General features: G+C 42.0%; 1 protein-coding gene across 1 annotated transcript in view; it reads right to left on the reverse strand.

Annotated features, from left to right (window-relative positions):
* LOC105454240 (Down syndrome cell adhesion molecule-like protein Dscam2) overlaps positions 1-13,865 on the reverse strand; it is an 89,211-nt gene that overhangs the window by 28,065 nt on the left and 47,281 nt on the right. The window contains exons 2-5 of the mRNA XM_011696747.1: positions 10,282-10,632; positions 6,666-6,830; positions 3,238-3,384; positions 3,009-3,126 (exon numbers count right to left, since the gene is read on the reverse strand). Coding sequence (XP_011695049.1) covers positions 3,009-3,126; positions 3,238-3,384; positions 6,666-6,830; positions 10,282-10,632 — 781 coding nt within the window. The remainder of the gene's footprint in view (positions 1-3,008; positions 3,127-3,237; positions 3,385-6,665; positions 6,831-10,281; positions 10,633-13,865) is intronic.

Genomic DNA, 13,865 nt, shown 5'->3' on the forward strand with positions numbered 1-13,865 from the left:
CAATGTTGTATTACTTCAATATTTCGCGAACGGTGCGGCCGTCCTTGGGAACAGTCGTGTGAACCCTGCGCCCCGCGGGGGGGGGGGGGGGCGCAAGACGGCGTCGTGCCGGCCGTCGAGCGCGAGAAACTTTCGCGGTCAGGTCACCGAAGTTCAAGGATCATCGAGTATCACGTGTCACAGCGATCAGTGCCCAGAAAGAAGTGCAACAATCCGAAGGGATCGCCGCTTAAACGCGGCGAGCATCGAGAGTGTCTCGCTCGTGAAGTTTCCCGATCGGTAAACGGACTGAATTGAGCGGAGCAACCGTCCGACAAGTGGCCGGTGAAGGGTTTGCTGCGAATACCGGCGGCGAGGGATAAACAGTCACAAACCTCGCGAAACGGGAGTGCCGAAAGTGTGTGTCGCGCGCGCATCTCGATTCGCCACGCGTATTATTACGGGATGACTGCGTATAATTAGCCTTCCGGGAGCGCCGCGCCGGGCGGCGGTGCGGGTGCTGATACGCGCCGGAAGCGACCGACGAAGCGTCCGACGATCCGGTCTGTCGCGCTAATTAACGTAATTAGTTATATAATTTTCCGATCGAATCGCGAGTGTATAAGCGTGCAGCAGGATTCTTCGATGGAGTGGAGGCCGATATCGGAACGTCGAGGATCGTCCGAGAGCGAGCTGGGACACGGCTGAACGGCGGCGACGAGTGCGTTTCAACACTGGCCGGTGAGTGCGTTTCTTTTGTTATTCGTATGAATAATGGCCCGTAATCGCGCATCTGTTACTCGAGTCATTTGAAGAAAGAGATTTTAGTAATAATCCAAACGCGCATTCGGCCGCGCGAGGAGAAATTAATTTGAATTATACGCCAATTATGAATTGTAAGAATTTGAATTGTTATCATTTACTCTCTTATTTTAGTATGAAAGTATCTATAGATAAGTTAAAAGCAAATGCGAGTTTTTTTTTGAATAGAGGAATAGAGGGGAATAAAAGTGACTGTCTCTGTAACTTGGCCTTGTCAAAGTCAAAAAGATAAAGAGAAATAAGAATAAAAGAGTTGACAATTTTTTCAGTTCTCGGATAGAACTACATAGCTTTAACATTTTTTTCCCGGAAATCAGGTATTTTAGGAAGAATTCTGAATGACGTCTCAAAAGTTTTGTGACACAAATCGATTCTAGTTGAAGTGAAAAAGTTATTGGCGATTTCTATGGAAATGCAAAGTTGGACTCGTTTGTATTTTACATGTAATCGATAGAACTTCTGAAAATGTATCAGAAACTTTTAGAAAACTTTCTTTCTCATGGAGAGAAAGAATAGTTCAATCCTGTTGATTAGATAATATTTTGGGAACAAATTGCTAACTTTGCAAAGACAAAACAATTCTTTCTGAAAATTGATATAAAAAGCATTTTTATAACAGTAGAATGCGCCAATTCCGCGATTCAATTTTTAATTTGTTTGCAATGATTCAACTGTACATACCTTATACATTCAATCGATATCACGTCCGATTGCAAAGTTATAATGGTGGCATTTTGACGAATGTTGTGGTCGTGATATTTTGCGGAGTAGACGATAAAATACACAATTCGTTTCGATTTACTGTCTGACGGTGATAATTTTTGCAATCCGTGATTCCCAGTATATATTCAACTGTACCTCTATAGAGAATTTATATGAAAAATATTTCAATTGAAAGATCATTCGTTTGCAGTGACATAACGTAATTTTAATATTATTAACGTAATCTTTATGATAAGACGTGAAATATTAATACATTCACCGTCAAGCGTATTTTAGTCGACTTTTCAGTCATGCTAGTTGAAGAGTTATTTTATAATTTATTCAAAAAGAGCAATGAAATGCTTAATTTATTGAATTTTATGTACAAAAATATATGTATTTATTGTCGTTCCACTGGTGATCGACGAGATGTAATAAACGGAAAGTGCATAATCTAATGCGGATTTATAACAATCAATTAAAATTTCGTAACACAGTTTTAAAAGTGAATTTAACCAGAATCAGTTTTAAAACTGATTCTGTTTTTATATTGTTCCTAAATGTGTGCAATCCCACGCAGATATCCATGTTTATTTTTGTACAATAATTTTCATATAAACCGTAAAAATGAGAAATAGAAAATTAATTCTTCAGCATACAGCATCAGCCCGACGATCCATTAGAAAATTGCTTCAGTTTCTACATCTATTTCATATAGCGAAGCTCTCTCGGTTTTCCAGTGCATTTTATTTCACATGCGTGCGATATCGCGAGGACGAAACGTTGGTGATCGCGTCGTCGTGACGTGATCGCAAGGGGGACCAAGGCCGCCGCGGTGAGTCGACCGATCAGCTGATCGTGCGGCACGTGCCCACGCGGCGCTTAACTGACCTAGCACTACGCGCGCGTGAGTTCTCGGGGAGCGCTTACGCGCGTAGTAACTGAACCGGTGAATGCTGAAACGATGAATGAGCGGGCGTGTTTTTTCAAGGCGTTGCGACTAAACGAGAGATGCCGATAGACTTCAGACGAGAGCGTATCTCTTTCCGCGATTGTTTCTCGCGTTCCTGCATTTGTAACGAGCGATCTCGTCGTGTCAACGTATGTGCATCTGTATTTCCTTTAACGATATAGGGAACAGAATGTGGAGAACGTTAATTTTTTTTTACGCCGTACGTTCGACGTGTTTTGATTTGAGAAAAAAAACCTATATTGGAAAGAAAGTCGATATAAAAAACTTCTCTTAACATCTTCTACTCGATATTCATTTCCCGTTGAAAAAATTCTTAGGAAAGCGATGGGAAAAGAGAGATAGAAAAAGAATGTTTTCTTAACATCCTCTCGATATCTTCTTTACCGAAAAAAGTTCCTCGATATTTTTTTTTTAACAAATAGAAATTCAAACGATAAGGAATTGAGGATTCAACGATCAAAGCGTAGCGATAACGTACAGTGCTTTCGTTCACGAGATCGCGGGGGTTAGAGGACTTTCGACAAACACTTACCGATATTCGGGCGAGGGGCAGGCCTGCGCCACGCAGACTAACGACGTCGATTCGTCCTGGGCGACGTGTACGACACCGGAGTTTTCGAGTATCACGGGAGGCATTACGCCTCTGTGATCTGTGAAGCAGAGAATGCAGAAAACTCGGCGCGTCACACAAACAGCGGTTTCCAGCGGTGCACACACGCGGCAGTTTCCTTCGGAAACTTATTGGCGTTACCGAGACTCACCTGCTATCCTAATGTTGGCCATAGAGCTAACGACCACTTGTCTCGTGAGACGGTGCATCGTGCGGCATCTGTAGCCGTTCAGCTGGTCGCTGAACTCGAGGCTGTGCACCAGAAGCTCTCCCGTGGGAAGCAGGTGGAACTTGCCATCTGCAAAACGTAGCGATCGAAAGCGTCGTGAAATGTCAAACGTATCGAAAGGTGTCGTACGGTATACAAGATGTCCCGGAAAAACCTGTACGATACTAAAGTACCTCTGCCATCGACTTTTTTACAGGTTTATATATTTAATCTTGAAATTCTGACTAGTTGACGTAGCCTGTTGGCCATTTTTTGCCGGTAAAAAGGTAGATTTCGTAAAAATTTATTCGACTGTCGAAAAGAGTTCTTGAAAATCGTTTAAAAGATTCCAAACGGCATGTAGTATAATTTAATTGTGCATTTATGTAATTTTTTCTGCCCCTTTTCACCTTGCATTATATATCGGGGTGTTTGCTCGCCGCAATCGACCGTAAAATTCGTGAGCTCGAAACAACACTTCGATAGAGTTCCGCTTTGCTGTTGCATGAATAATACACGGCTTCCTAATCCTGCCGTATTATTCATATTGAATGCGCGGCGGCAATAATTGGGATCAACGTTTCCCGATAAACCGTGTCGGTTATCTTTAACGACCGCGATAACGCCACGCCCTGCTGTCGGATTACGATATTTTCGGGCACGGTCGGCGCTCGGCAGCACGATAATTACGCTAATTCCACGGACTCCACCCTTGTCCGATCTACGTGACACAGGGGAGGAAATGGGGGGAGGGACGCTTGTCTCTCCCCCCCGTCTTTCTCCCTTGCCACGAAACTAAGCTCGGGGGTTTCCTTAGATAAGCCCGACCGCCAATGTTTAACGACCACAATTATACTAAACAGTTGCGAAGCCTGCCCTGGAAACTCGAGCTTCTTTGGGATCTACGAATCGCCCTCCTTATACGTGCATCATCGCTGTTTCGTATGCTTCTTACATCGCGCACGTACAGAAGGTACCGAGTAATGTATTCGATAAATATTAAAGCTATTCCATCTTTTGATATGCAAAACAGTTAGATTTGAGTTTAAATTTGAATTGCGCTTGCCTCGCAAGAGCTTTCTTCGTTTTATTAGAAATTTCTCGTTATCGATTGATAGTCTAATGATAGATTTGACGGCATAATTTCGGATTTTTCTCAACAAAAACATGTTAATGGAAATTGAATAGGAATAGATATCCAATATAAAAATAAATTATCTCGATCGAAAAGAACCTAACAAAATCTCTTTTGCAACGAATTTTCGTGATTTCAGGGAATTTTTGGAGTTTAACGAGTTTAATGAAGATATTGGAAAAATAAGAAAAATTCCAATTTGTCGCGGAGTCTGCTATCAAAATATTTCTCGCCGGTATTCGCGCGACAACACGCGAAAACTACACGCGGGATACTCTCGTAACAATATTTTTGCATTTATGTAACGAAAATGTTTTGCAGTGCACACGGTGCATCTGCACTTTTACGACCGTGTGTAACAACTGTGCATACACTTACGCGGCTGAGTGAGCTCGTTCGTGAGACATTAGAGCAGCTAAGAGCGGCAGCTGCGATAAGGCAGCCTTCTGAATAGATTGTCCGCCAAGTCAGGTGGACCGAATGGTCTATGTAGTTCAGGTATTACATTCGACGTACCGGATAGCCCGGACGGCCGGGCGGTGTGCGCGGCTTCCATTCACGATAGATGCGACACGCATATGTATATATCGCGCGCGTACATGAGCCGGGCGCACTGTGTACATGCAGCGAATTACGTTCTACCAGAATACCGACGCAATCGCGATCGCAGATAACAACGTGGAAAAAACATCTTCCCGTGCAATATGAGATTATTAAACCGGACGAATATTGTTGAAATCATGCTTTTACGATTATCGATCTTGAAGTATCTGTCTCGTAGATAATGCAGTAATACTTCTGTAAGAAGTGTGCAAGCACGGGATAACAATACACGGCCCTTGTTGTAACTACAGCTATTCTTAGCGACTGCTAATTACGACCGCTAATCAAATCGCGGTACACGAAATGTTTAATTATGTATAACTCTTCCATCTTGCGCCCTTGGTACGCAATTTTCTGGGGGCGGCGACTCGCGTTTACAGGAAATCTGATTAATCTCCGCGCGCGAGCTACTAATGAACCCGACAATCCCGACTCGCGCGCGCGCACGCCATTCGCGCGCACCGCGAGCTGCGGAAGGAGACGCCGCATTATTGTGGATATTAAATTTCAGCGCGCGAGCGTCCGCGGCGGATATTAAATTTTAGTTCTCGTAGGCGATGCCACATAGTCGCCAGTTCCCCAGTATAGCAGTACCAGCGGCCACGCTGAAATCGCCTCGTATTGTCGCTACGCCCGTATTATTCCTTTTTTTTTTCCCCGCGCTATTGCCGCCGCGCTACCTCTACTACATCCGTGAAAATCCGCCCGGGATGTTTCCCGGGTTCGTATCAGTCTTTGCAGCCGCGAGAGCCCGGATTAACGAAATTATTTGAAGACCCAGCTGTAGTAGTGAACTTTAAATCTGGGGAAATATTTACATACATATTTTGGGAAAATAAAAATCATTGGATATCGTTGCGTTGATGGAAAAGCGACACAAGTAAAAAAATTATTAAGATAAGTAAATCATTATTAAGATAAAATTTTAGGATCGATTTTCTTTAAAAGTAATAATTTGAAAATAATTTTTTACTTGTACTACTTTTTACTTTTTGTCAATATAAAAATGTAGAATAATACAACATTAAGAATAAAAATAAAATACAGAATAGTATGATTAAATATTTATTTAGACTCAGTGATGGACATAATAAGAGATATGTAGAAAATTTCAGTATAACGTTAAAGTGTTATGGAAAATTAACGAGAGTCTGCTTGTATATTTTAACACAGAGAGCTTCTGGAATTTAATTATGTTAAAAGTTACCACAAGAGTTCTCATCGAAAATCTCCGGCGCAGTGGAATCACGCGTCTCTCGCGCGTACATGGAATATGAAATAATTGCGGCACGTGTTCCACGTTGTTTTACCTTCCCGGCGCGACTTAATCCTTACGTATATAGGTATAGGTATACATGTACATATATGTACATATATATTTCGTTGCGGAACCACGAAAATTTATTTTCCCGCGAATAATCTGTTTCGCGTGAGATGATTTACGTTGTTGGAGAGTAAAACCCCTGGTTGTAATGCAAACGTAAAAAATTATGCATCTAGAATTTTTCAATCGGACTTTTATAGTTTCTAGCCTTTTACATTGTAATGCGCGTCAAATTTTGCATTTTCGTACTACAAAGGGGTGTGTGCGCGTGCACACTCGCATGTAGATTTTGACGCTATAAACATTTACCTCCTTGCAGCGAGGGATATATGTAGGACGAAGGTTCGTGCAGCCAGGATACGACGCGCACCAAATCTTTGACGTAGCTGGGTATGATGCAGCGTAATATTGCGGTGCATCCCCTCGATGCGCCCCCCGTCACCTCCACCTCGACTTTGTATGCCTGAGCCACCACTGCAAACAGCAATAAAATCTCACATAAAGCCATGTGTTCCAGCAATCTGGCACAAATTGTAAAACAATAGCTTATGTAGTAATTTCCGTTTGCACATATAATTTTTTTTTCTAAAAAAAAAAAGGAAATTAAGGTACTCTGTGAAAAAAATACTTTTTATATTCTGCAGTGTAGTCTATAATTGTTATGATAATTAAGATAATTACTCGTAATACAATTAGTTTGTCTCTTGGTTCGCAATTGCGTTTTTGCTCTTTAAAGTTCGTTATTTCGTACCCCATTTTCCAAAAAGGAAAAAGTTGGTGGGCGCTGTAAAAAAAAAATTACACGTCATTATGTCGGGCTAACAGCGTAACGAGACAGCGAGCACACCGATTCCGCGTCTCCCCTACGTCTGTGTCTCTAATTGCCACCGTAATGAAAAAGCAATCGCAGTTACGCCGACAGTCTCGTTTTCAATTACATCGTCCGCCGTCTTGCTACATCCGTGAAAGCGCGTCGCCTTGTATATATACGGGTGTGTACGACACTATGTACATACACACGGAGGGGTGGCGCACACGTCGTTACGTCGTAACCGTCGGGTGAATCTCGACGTCGGGGATGCGTCGAGGCATGAGGCGAGGCGAGCGTATAACGAACGTCTCTCGCTTCTTCCCTCTCACCTTCCTTTTCCTTCCTCTTCCCTTTCCCTTTCCTTTTTGCGTCCGGCATCGCCCTCTCGCGCTCGAGAGGCACCGGCGTACGCTCTTCCGGAGATTTTATTTACGTGGAAATTCCAAGGGCGACGGCCAAGCGCGTTCCGGCGGCGGCGGTGCGGTCTGACAGACCGACGTCGCGACGCCAGGACGCAGAGACTAAAGCCTCAGCTACGGCATTCTGAATTTCTTCTCTATACTTCTGTTCCCTCCCCTCCTTCCCCTCCTCCCCCAGCTTACGGACCGCGAAGACTTTGTCTCACGTTTTTCTCCCTTCCGGAGCTTCCTAATTCCCGCTTCTCCCGTTTCCACTCGCATGCCGTCATTCCGCTTTCTCGCACGTCGCGCAACTCGCGTGAGAAATATCGCGTTGAATTATGATATCACTCGAGGGTATTGTTAAAGAGGATTTTTATATAAAATACCGCACAATGTATACGTAGTTATTATTTTGGACAGAATATCCCACATAGAAGAGATAAAGTCTAGTACTGTATTGTATTCAAAGAATAAGCATTTTTTACCTTTTGGCAAAATTTTCGGAAATACATTGTTTTCGAAATATCACATTTTATATGCCAATTTAGTAGCATTTGCTGCTTCTTGATTCTTCGTGTAAAGTATACTTTATGTATAAAAATTTTATTGTATAATTAAATATCCAATATTTAAATTAATTTAATGAATCATTTGAAGATTTTTTTGAGTTGACGTAATTTATCCGAGCCGAAAAGTCTCTTTGCTGTTAGAAGAAAATTTGTTTTATGCCAAATAAATTTTCTTTAAGTGTTTTATTTTAAAAATGTAAATTTAAAAAATATAGATTTAATAATTATAAAAAAATGAAATTTTTACATAAAGAATTATTGGCCGGAAGGAAAATTAAACAGTAAAATTACTATGGCATATTAAAAAATAAAATCTCGTATATCTGGGTTTCTGAAAATTTTTGCAACGAAAAAAAGCTTATTTTTTGACAAAGAGAATATGGCAATGCCAGTCTATATCCTATACCTACAGCACATCTTTGCATATATATTAGAACATATATATTATAACATATGTATATATTATTACAGAACATATATATTATTACATGGTTATATAGATTTTTTTTTCTAAAGTCCGTACGCTATTTCGCACATATATGACCGCGACTTATAGATTTCTGAGATTCTCTATATAATCGAACTTTAGCTTTTCTCCTTCGAAATTATCGCAAACGTGTTCGTAACTTTCGGCGCGAAATCGCTCGCATAAAGCACGCCCGTGCTTCATCGAGCACGCGCGGAAAAGAAATTTCTTCCGTTAAATCGAAAGAGAGAGAGATAAAGATAGAGAGAGAGAAAGAGAGAAAGAACTGAAAGTAAAGTTTTAATTAACGGTCACACGTCCAGGGCAGAACTTTATGGCCGCGAGGGGGTTAGTAGTTGGAAATCCTGAAAGCGCCGGGTCGACCTCGCAGCTGCCACGGATTTGCATTCAGATTGCGTTTTTTTTTTTTAAGAGGTAATTACACTGCGCGACCAGAAGGGAACCTACGCGCATCTCATCTGCATCGGTCTATGCTCGGGCAAACCATCGTTCGGTTCTAACGCCTGTTTCACACTGATTCTCTCTCTCATTCGACATTTCTTTCCCGTACGAGCAATTGAATTGCATACACAAGTTTAAAAACTATCGTTTAAAGGAGTGTATCTTGCAGTATGATAAAAATTTCAGAGAGTATAGATTGCAGAAAATTTCCGATTGATTAAAATTATTATACTAATAATAATAATCTACTCTTAAAATTAATAATCTGTAATATGATGGGGCAAAATTTTCCAGAGTACATAAACTGTTTAAATGGTTTTAAAAAGAGTGTTAAGTCGCACTTTTGAATATTTTTTTAAACGAGACACGATAAGCGTATTTTATTGTGAGAACAAACTCTCAGAACTGTTGCTTTATTTACGCGTATTAACGTGCTGTTATTTTAAGGCCTGACTGCCAAATTCTTAACTAAATAGAAACGTGTCGTGTGTGCGGCCGAATTCCTTTACACAAAGTCGCCGCGAGGTTTTGCGGCTCCCCTACGAATTGCATTCGCGCGCACACAGTGCGAGCGTTCGCTGTCCGATTATAGTGCAGTCGCGCGCGTATAAAACCGACCTATCCGCGATTCCGCGTTTTATCGCACGCGAGAGGCGACCCGCGCACCCGTCGCAATTACTGTTGACTCGCGCCAAATATCCGCGGCATTCGCGTAATCCGCTTAATAGACTTTTCCAATGGTCACGGCGCGCGGCGCGGCGGGCCGCGGGCGAAGCTCTAATATGACGGCCGTCCCGATTACGCGCTTGCCGTTCCTTAATTAAAGGATACCTCGGTAAATAACGGATGTAATTGCGCGAGGCACTCTCTCGCTCTCTCGTGATGTATACATATAACGCGATAAAACGTTTGCGAGTTTTTTTGATGGTAACAGGACTTGCACAACAAATAGGTAAATTAAAAAGGATTCGACAGAGCAATTTGCTCCATATAGAGTTATTAATTTTGTTCTAATTTTCCCTTTATGACGTTTAAACTTCGTATCTCGAAACGTAATTATATTGTAAATTATATTGTAAATTTTATATAATTGAATGCCATTTTTTCGCTAGTATTTTATAAAGTCATCAGAGGAGATTGGAAATGTTTTTTTTCTTCTAATATTTTGCTTTCGATGTTGCGTACATGAGTTTCGTATGTACGAAGTCTTGCTTACCTGCTCTGACTTGTACGTCGCGACTGAGCACTCTGCCGACGGTGTTGCTCGCCACGCATCTGTACGCGGCGCTGTGTACGTCCTGCCGATAGGCCGCCGCCGGAAACGGCAGGAGCACCAGGGTGCCGTTTCTGAGCACTCTCCGCACGCCCGACACATCGTTCACCGGATGCCCGTCCGCGGTGGACCAGTCGATGTTGGGCGGCGGACTTCCGGAGGCCGTGCAGTCCAACCAGGCGCCGCTGGAATTCGAGAATTCGATCCTCGACGGCGGTTCCAGCACGAAGCTGGGGCCGCGTAGGTGCGCGTCGAAGCCGTGCCCGCCTGCGGACGTTACTACAGCAGCTGCACCTGCACAAAAAACCGTATTCTTTTATGAAAATATAAGTTTATCATATAAAATAATTCTCGATGTTCCATAATTGCTATAATTTCTTTTAGATTGACGTTGGTCGCAAAAACTCGAAATTAAATGCGTTAAAAATTTACTGTTATATCAAAAGTATAAATATATTTTATCCATCTCCTTATTTTAGGACGACATAAAGAGAACAAATTTCACGAATGAATTTCTTTCCGCGTATGTTATAAATATTATGAGTCAAAATTTGCCTGAAAGCGAATAGATAGGAAGTTTCGATTATTCTTGAGCAAATGGACAGATTCAGTACAACATAATAGAATTAGTTACTTCATAATCCGACGTATGTCGCTTCGAAATAACTACGTATACGGCAGCATCGGGCGGGAGCGCGGGGCATCACATTGACGGCCAGTTGTATTAGGTGGAAAATAGTTTGACAAGTTCCAAAGTGGATTAATCGATGTGCTTAGTGCGCCCGGCGCGTCGCCCGGTCGAACGATGCCGCTGCGGCGATGCAACTAATACGTCGGGCAAGTTATTCTCTTCGGAGTGGTGCGCGCGCGCGCGCACGAGAGAGAGAGAGAGAGAGAGAGAGAGAGGGGCGAGAGGCACCCACTCCTTCTCGGTGCTTAAATGCTTTGATCGAGGGCGTGAAAGCACGAGTCAGCAACTACCTACTTGCCGGGCTCTTGTATCGTTAGCGCGGTTAATAACTCCCCGCCCGCAGGTTGCATCCCCCTCCCCCACCCTTTGGTGTCAATGTTACGGCGAAATTTGCGAACCGTGGAAGCCGCGATAAATTTCAGGCCGTTCGCCCGCTTAGCCTACGTAGCCCCGTGCTCGCACTTAAACTTAACTCTCAACTGTTATTACGCTGCAACTCGGCTAACATGAGTGCCATACCACCGTAAACATTTCTTCTAAACAATGTTGTATAGTTCGCGCTCTCCTAAACTTAGTTTCCTCTCCATTATCTTTTTATTTATATAATCGATCTTTGCATGGAACGTGACTAATTTTTACGACACATTGTTATTGCAATTGGTACTTATTGTTAGCACTACAAACGCCAAATTAAATAAAAAAATAATTCTGATAGACTCTCTGTTATAAATTAGTATTTTTTATCTGGAAAAGTTTTTAAGATTTTATGACTTGGGATTCTTTTTGAGATTATTCAAATGTATTTTTTACATTTCCTGCAAAATTATATATGTCGAATTAGAAATGTTACAATGATAATTATTATATAATGGCGTTTTAATCGATTTATAATATCCCAAGTAGCAAACTGAAGTCTTAATAACGTTAAAAGACGTCTTAATAACGTCATCTTGTTATTTGGAATTTATATCTTTTTCACAATTGCATGTTATAAATCTATTGTTTTCTGTAAAATCGCTTAATATCGCGACAGAAATGTTTCTCCAAACGATAGATTTATTAACAAACTTTTTAAAAATTCGATCTAAATCCACGTTTCCGGTTTTAAAATGTATCACTTGTGATTTAAACTGGAAATTAGAAAACGTCAAGAGGGGAACAGCTAATTACGCTGATTTACGATGTCCGAGAGATCGCAGACGGCAGGATAAATGAAACCGGTATCCCTCCTTCTTCCGTTCTTCCGATATTGCGAGGTGTTTCGTGCACGGTTGTTTGCGACGGGGGAATCGGGAAAACGCGAAACTCATAACGACATTCGCGCGGGGCACCCGACGTAACTCGTTTATAACTACGTTCGAGAGGGAAATGCACGCTCGTTCCGGCCGAATTTTGTAATGCCGTCGCGCGCGCGTTGCACGCGCGCGGAATACAAAACACGAAATATGCAAATCCTTGGTGTGTGCGCGCGCGAGAGAGAGAGAGAGAGAGAGAGAGAGAGAGAAAGAGAGAGAGAGAATTGAAATCCTCTATCGTGATGTCCGGCAATTATGCTCGCCGTCACACCAGCCGGCTTTCCGGAATTGTGTCTCCCGCGCGCGCGCTACTTAATTACTAATTCCGCGCGAGTATCACACCGAGGACGTTCCCGAGCGGAATTCCGCGCGTCGCGTCGGCCGTGCGACGTCGTGCCGATTTCCGAAGGCGTCGCTCCGGCCGCCTTAATTGGCAGAAAATTAATTACACGTTATGTACACGTCGTTTTAATGTCGTTAATTAAAAAAAATTTAAACAGACGAGTTACACTTCAACCTAAAAATTTCGAAGCACTTTTTAAAAATTTGACATTTTTGAGATTACTCAAACATCCATAACAGCATGTGTTTTTTAACAACAGTAAAATAACAATAATTTTTCAGGTTTAATAACTGCTATTGGATCGGAAGAATTATTGTTAAAAAAATATATTGTTATGAATATTTAAGCAAGTTATCTGAAAAATGTTAAAAATTAAAAAGTATTTTCAAACTTTTCGCTAGAGTGTATCAATTGAATTGTCACACACAATGACTTTTGCGACACTTGGATTAACTTTATTTTTATAAAATTAATGTACATATACGTATTATTTATACGCACGTATACATAAAATATATTTGTATATATTAAAATATATGAATATATATATTGTATAATATTTTTTGCAGTATAAAATATTTTATCAGAATACTTTCACGTTTATCCGGTTCATCCTAGATTTGATTTCTACGCTTGTCGTGATTTCACGGAGGTTTTTCCGAGATATCTACAAATGTCACTGTGTGTGCTTTATTTGCGCGGGTCGGATTCGCGTCAACATCCCACCCTTTATGACGCACCCTCAAGGAGATTTACCTATCGATGTGGAAAATCGAGGAGCCGAAGGAGAGACGGCCGCGCCGAGCGGGTTGAACACCAGGCAAGATTGAACACGCCGGTTGGTGCTCAAAGTGACTGGTCGTCACGAGAGCGTGCGTTTAAAGCGACAGAGACGGACGGACAGATCTGAGCAGCGAACAGGAGGCATAACGGAAGTCGGATAGATGAGCGGGTGATGAGATAGAGAACGAAATAGAGAGTGAGTGTGTGAGAGAGAGAGAGAGAGAGAGAGAGAATTGTGACCTAACCGCGAAACACACCCCCGTATGTACTGTACGTGCAGCGGTGATCCGCGTCCTTTTCACTCCGCCTCCCCATCCCTTTCGTAGAAATCAGCGACGAGAGAGAGAAAGCAATAAAATACCGCAGGGAATCAAGATAGAAAGGAAGAGAAGAGAAAAAGATAGAGAGAGAGAGA

Source organism: Wasmannia auropunctata, unplaced genomic scaffold (assembly GCF_000956235.1).
Source record: "Wasmannia auropunctata unplaced genomic scaffold, wasmannia.A_1.0 LD335987.1, whole genome shotgun sequence".
Lineage (NCBI taxonomy): Eukaryota > Metazoa > Arthropoda > Insecta > Hymenoptera > Formicidae > Wasmannia > Wasmannia auropunctata.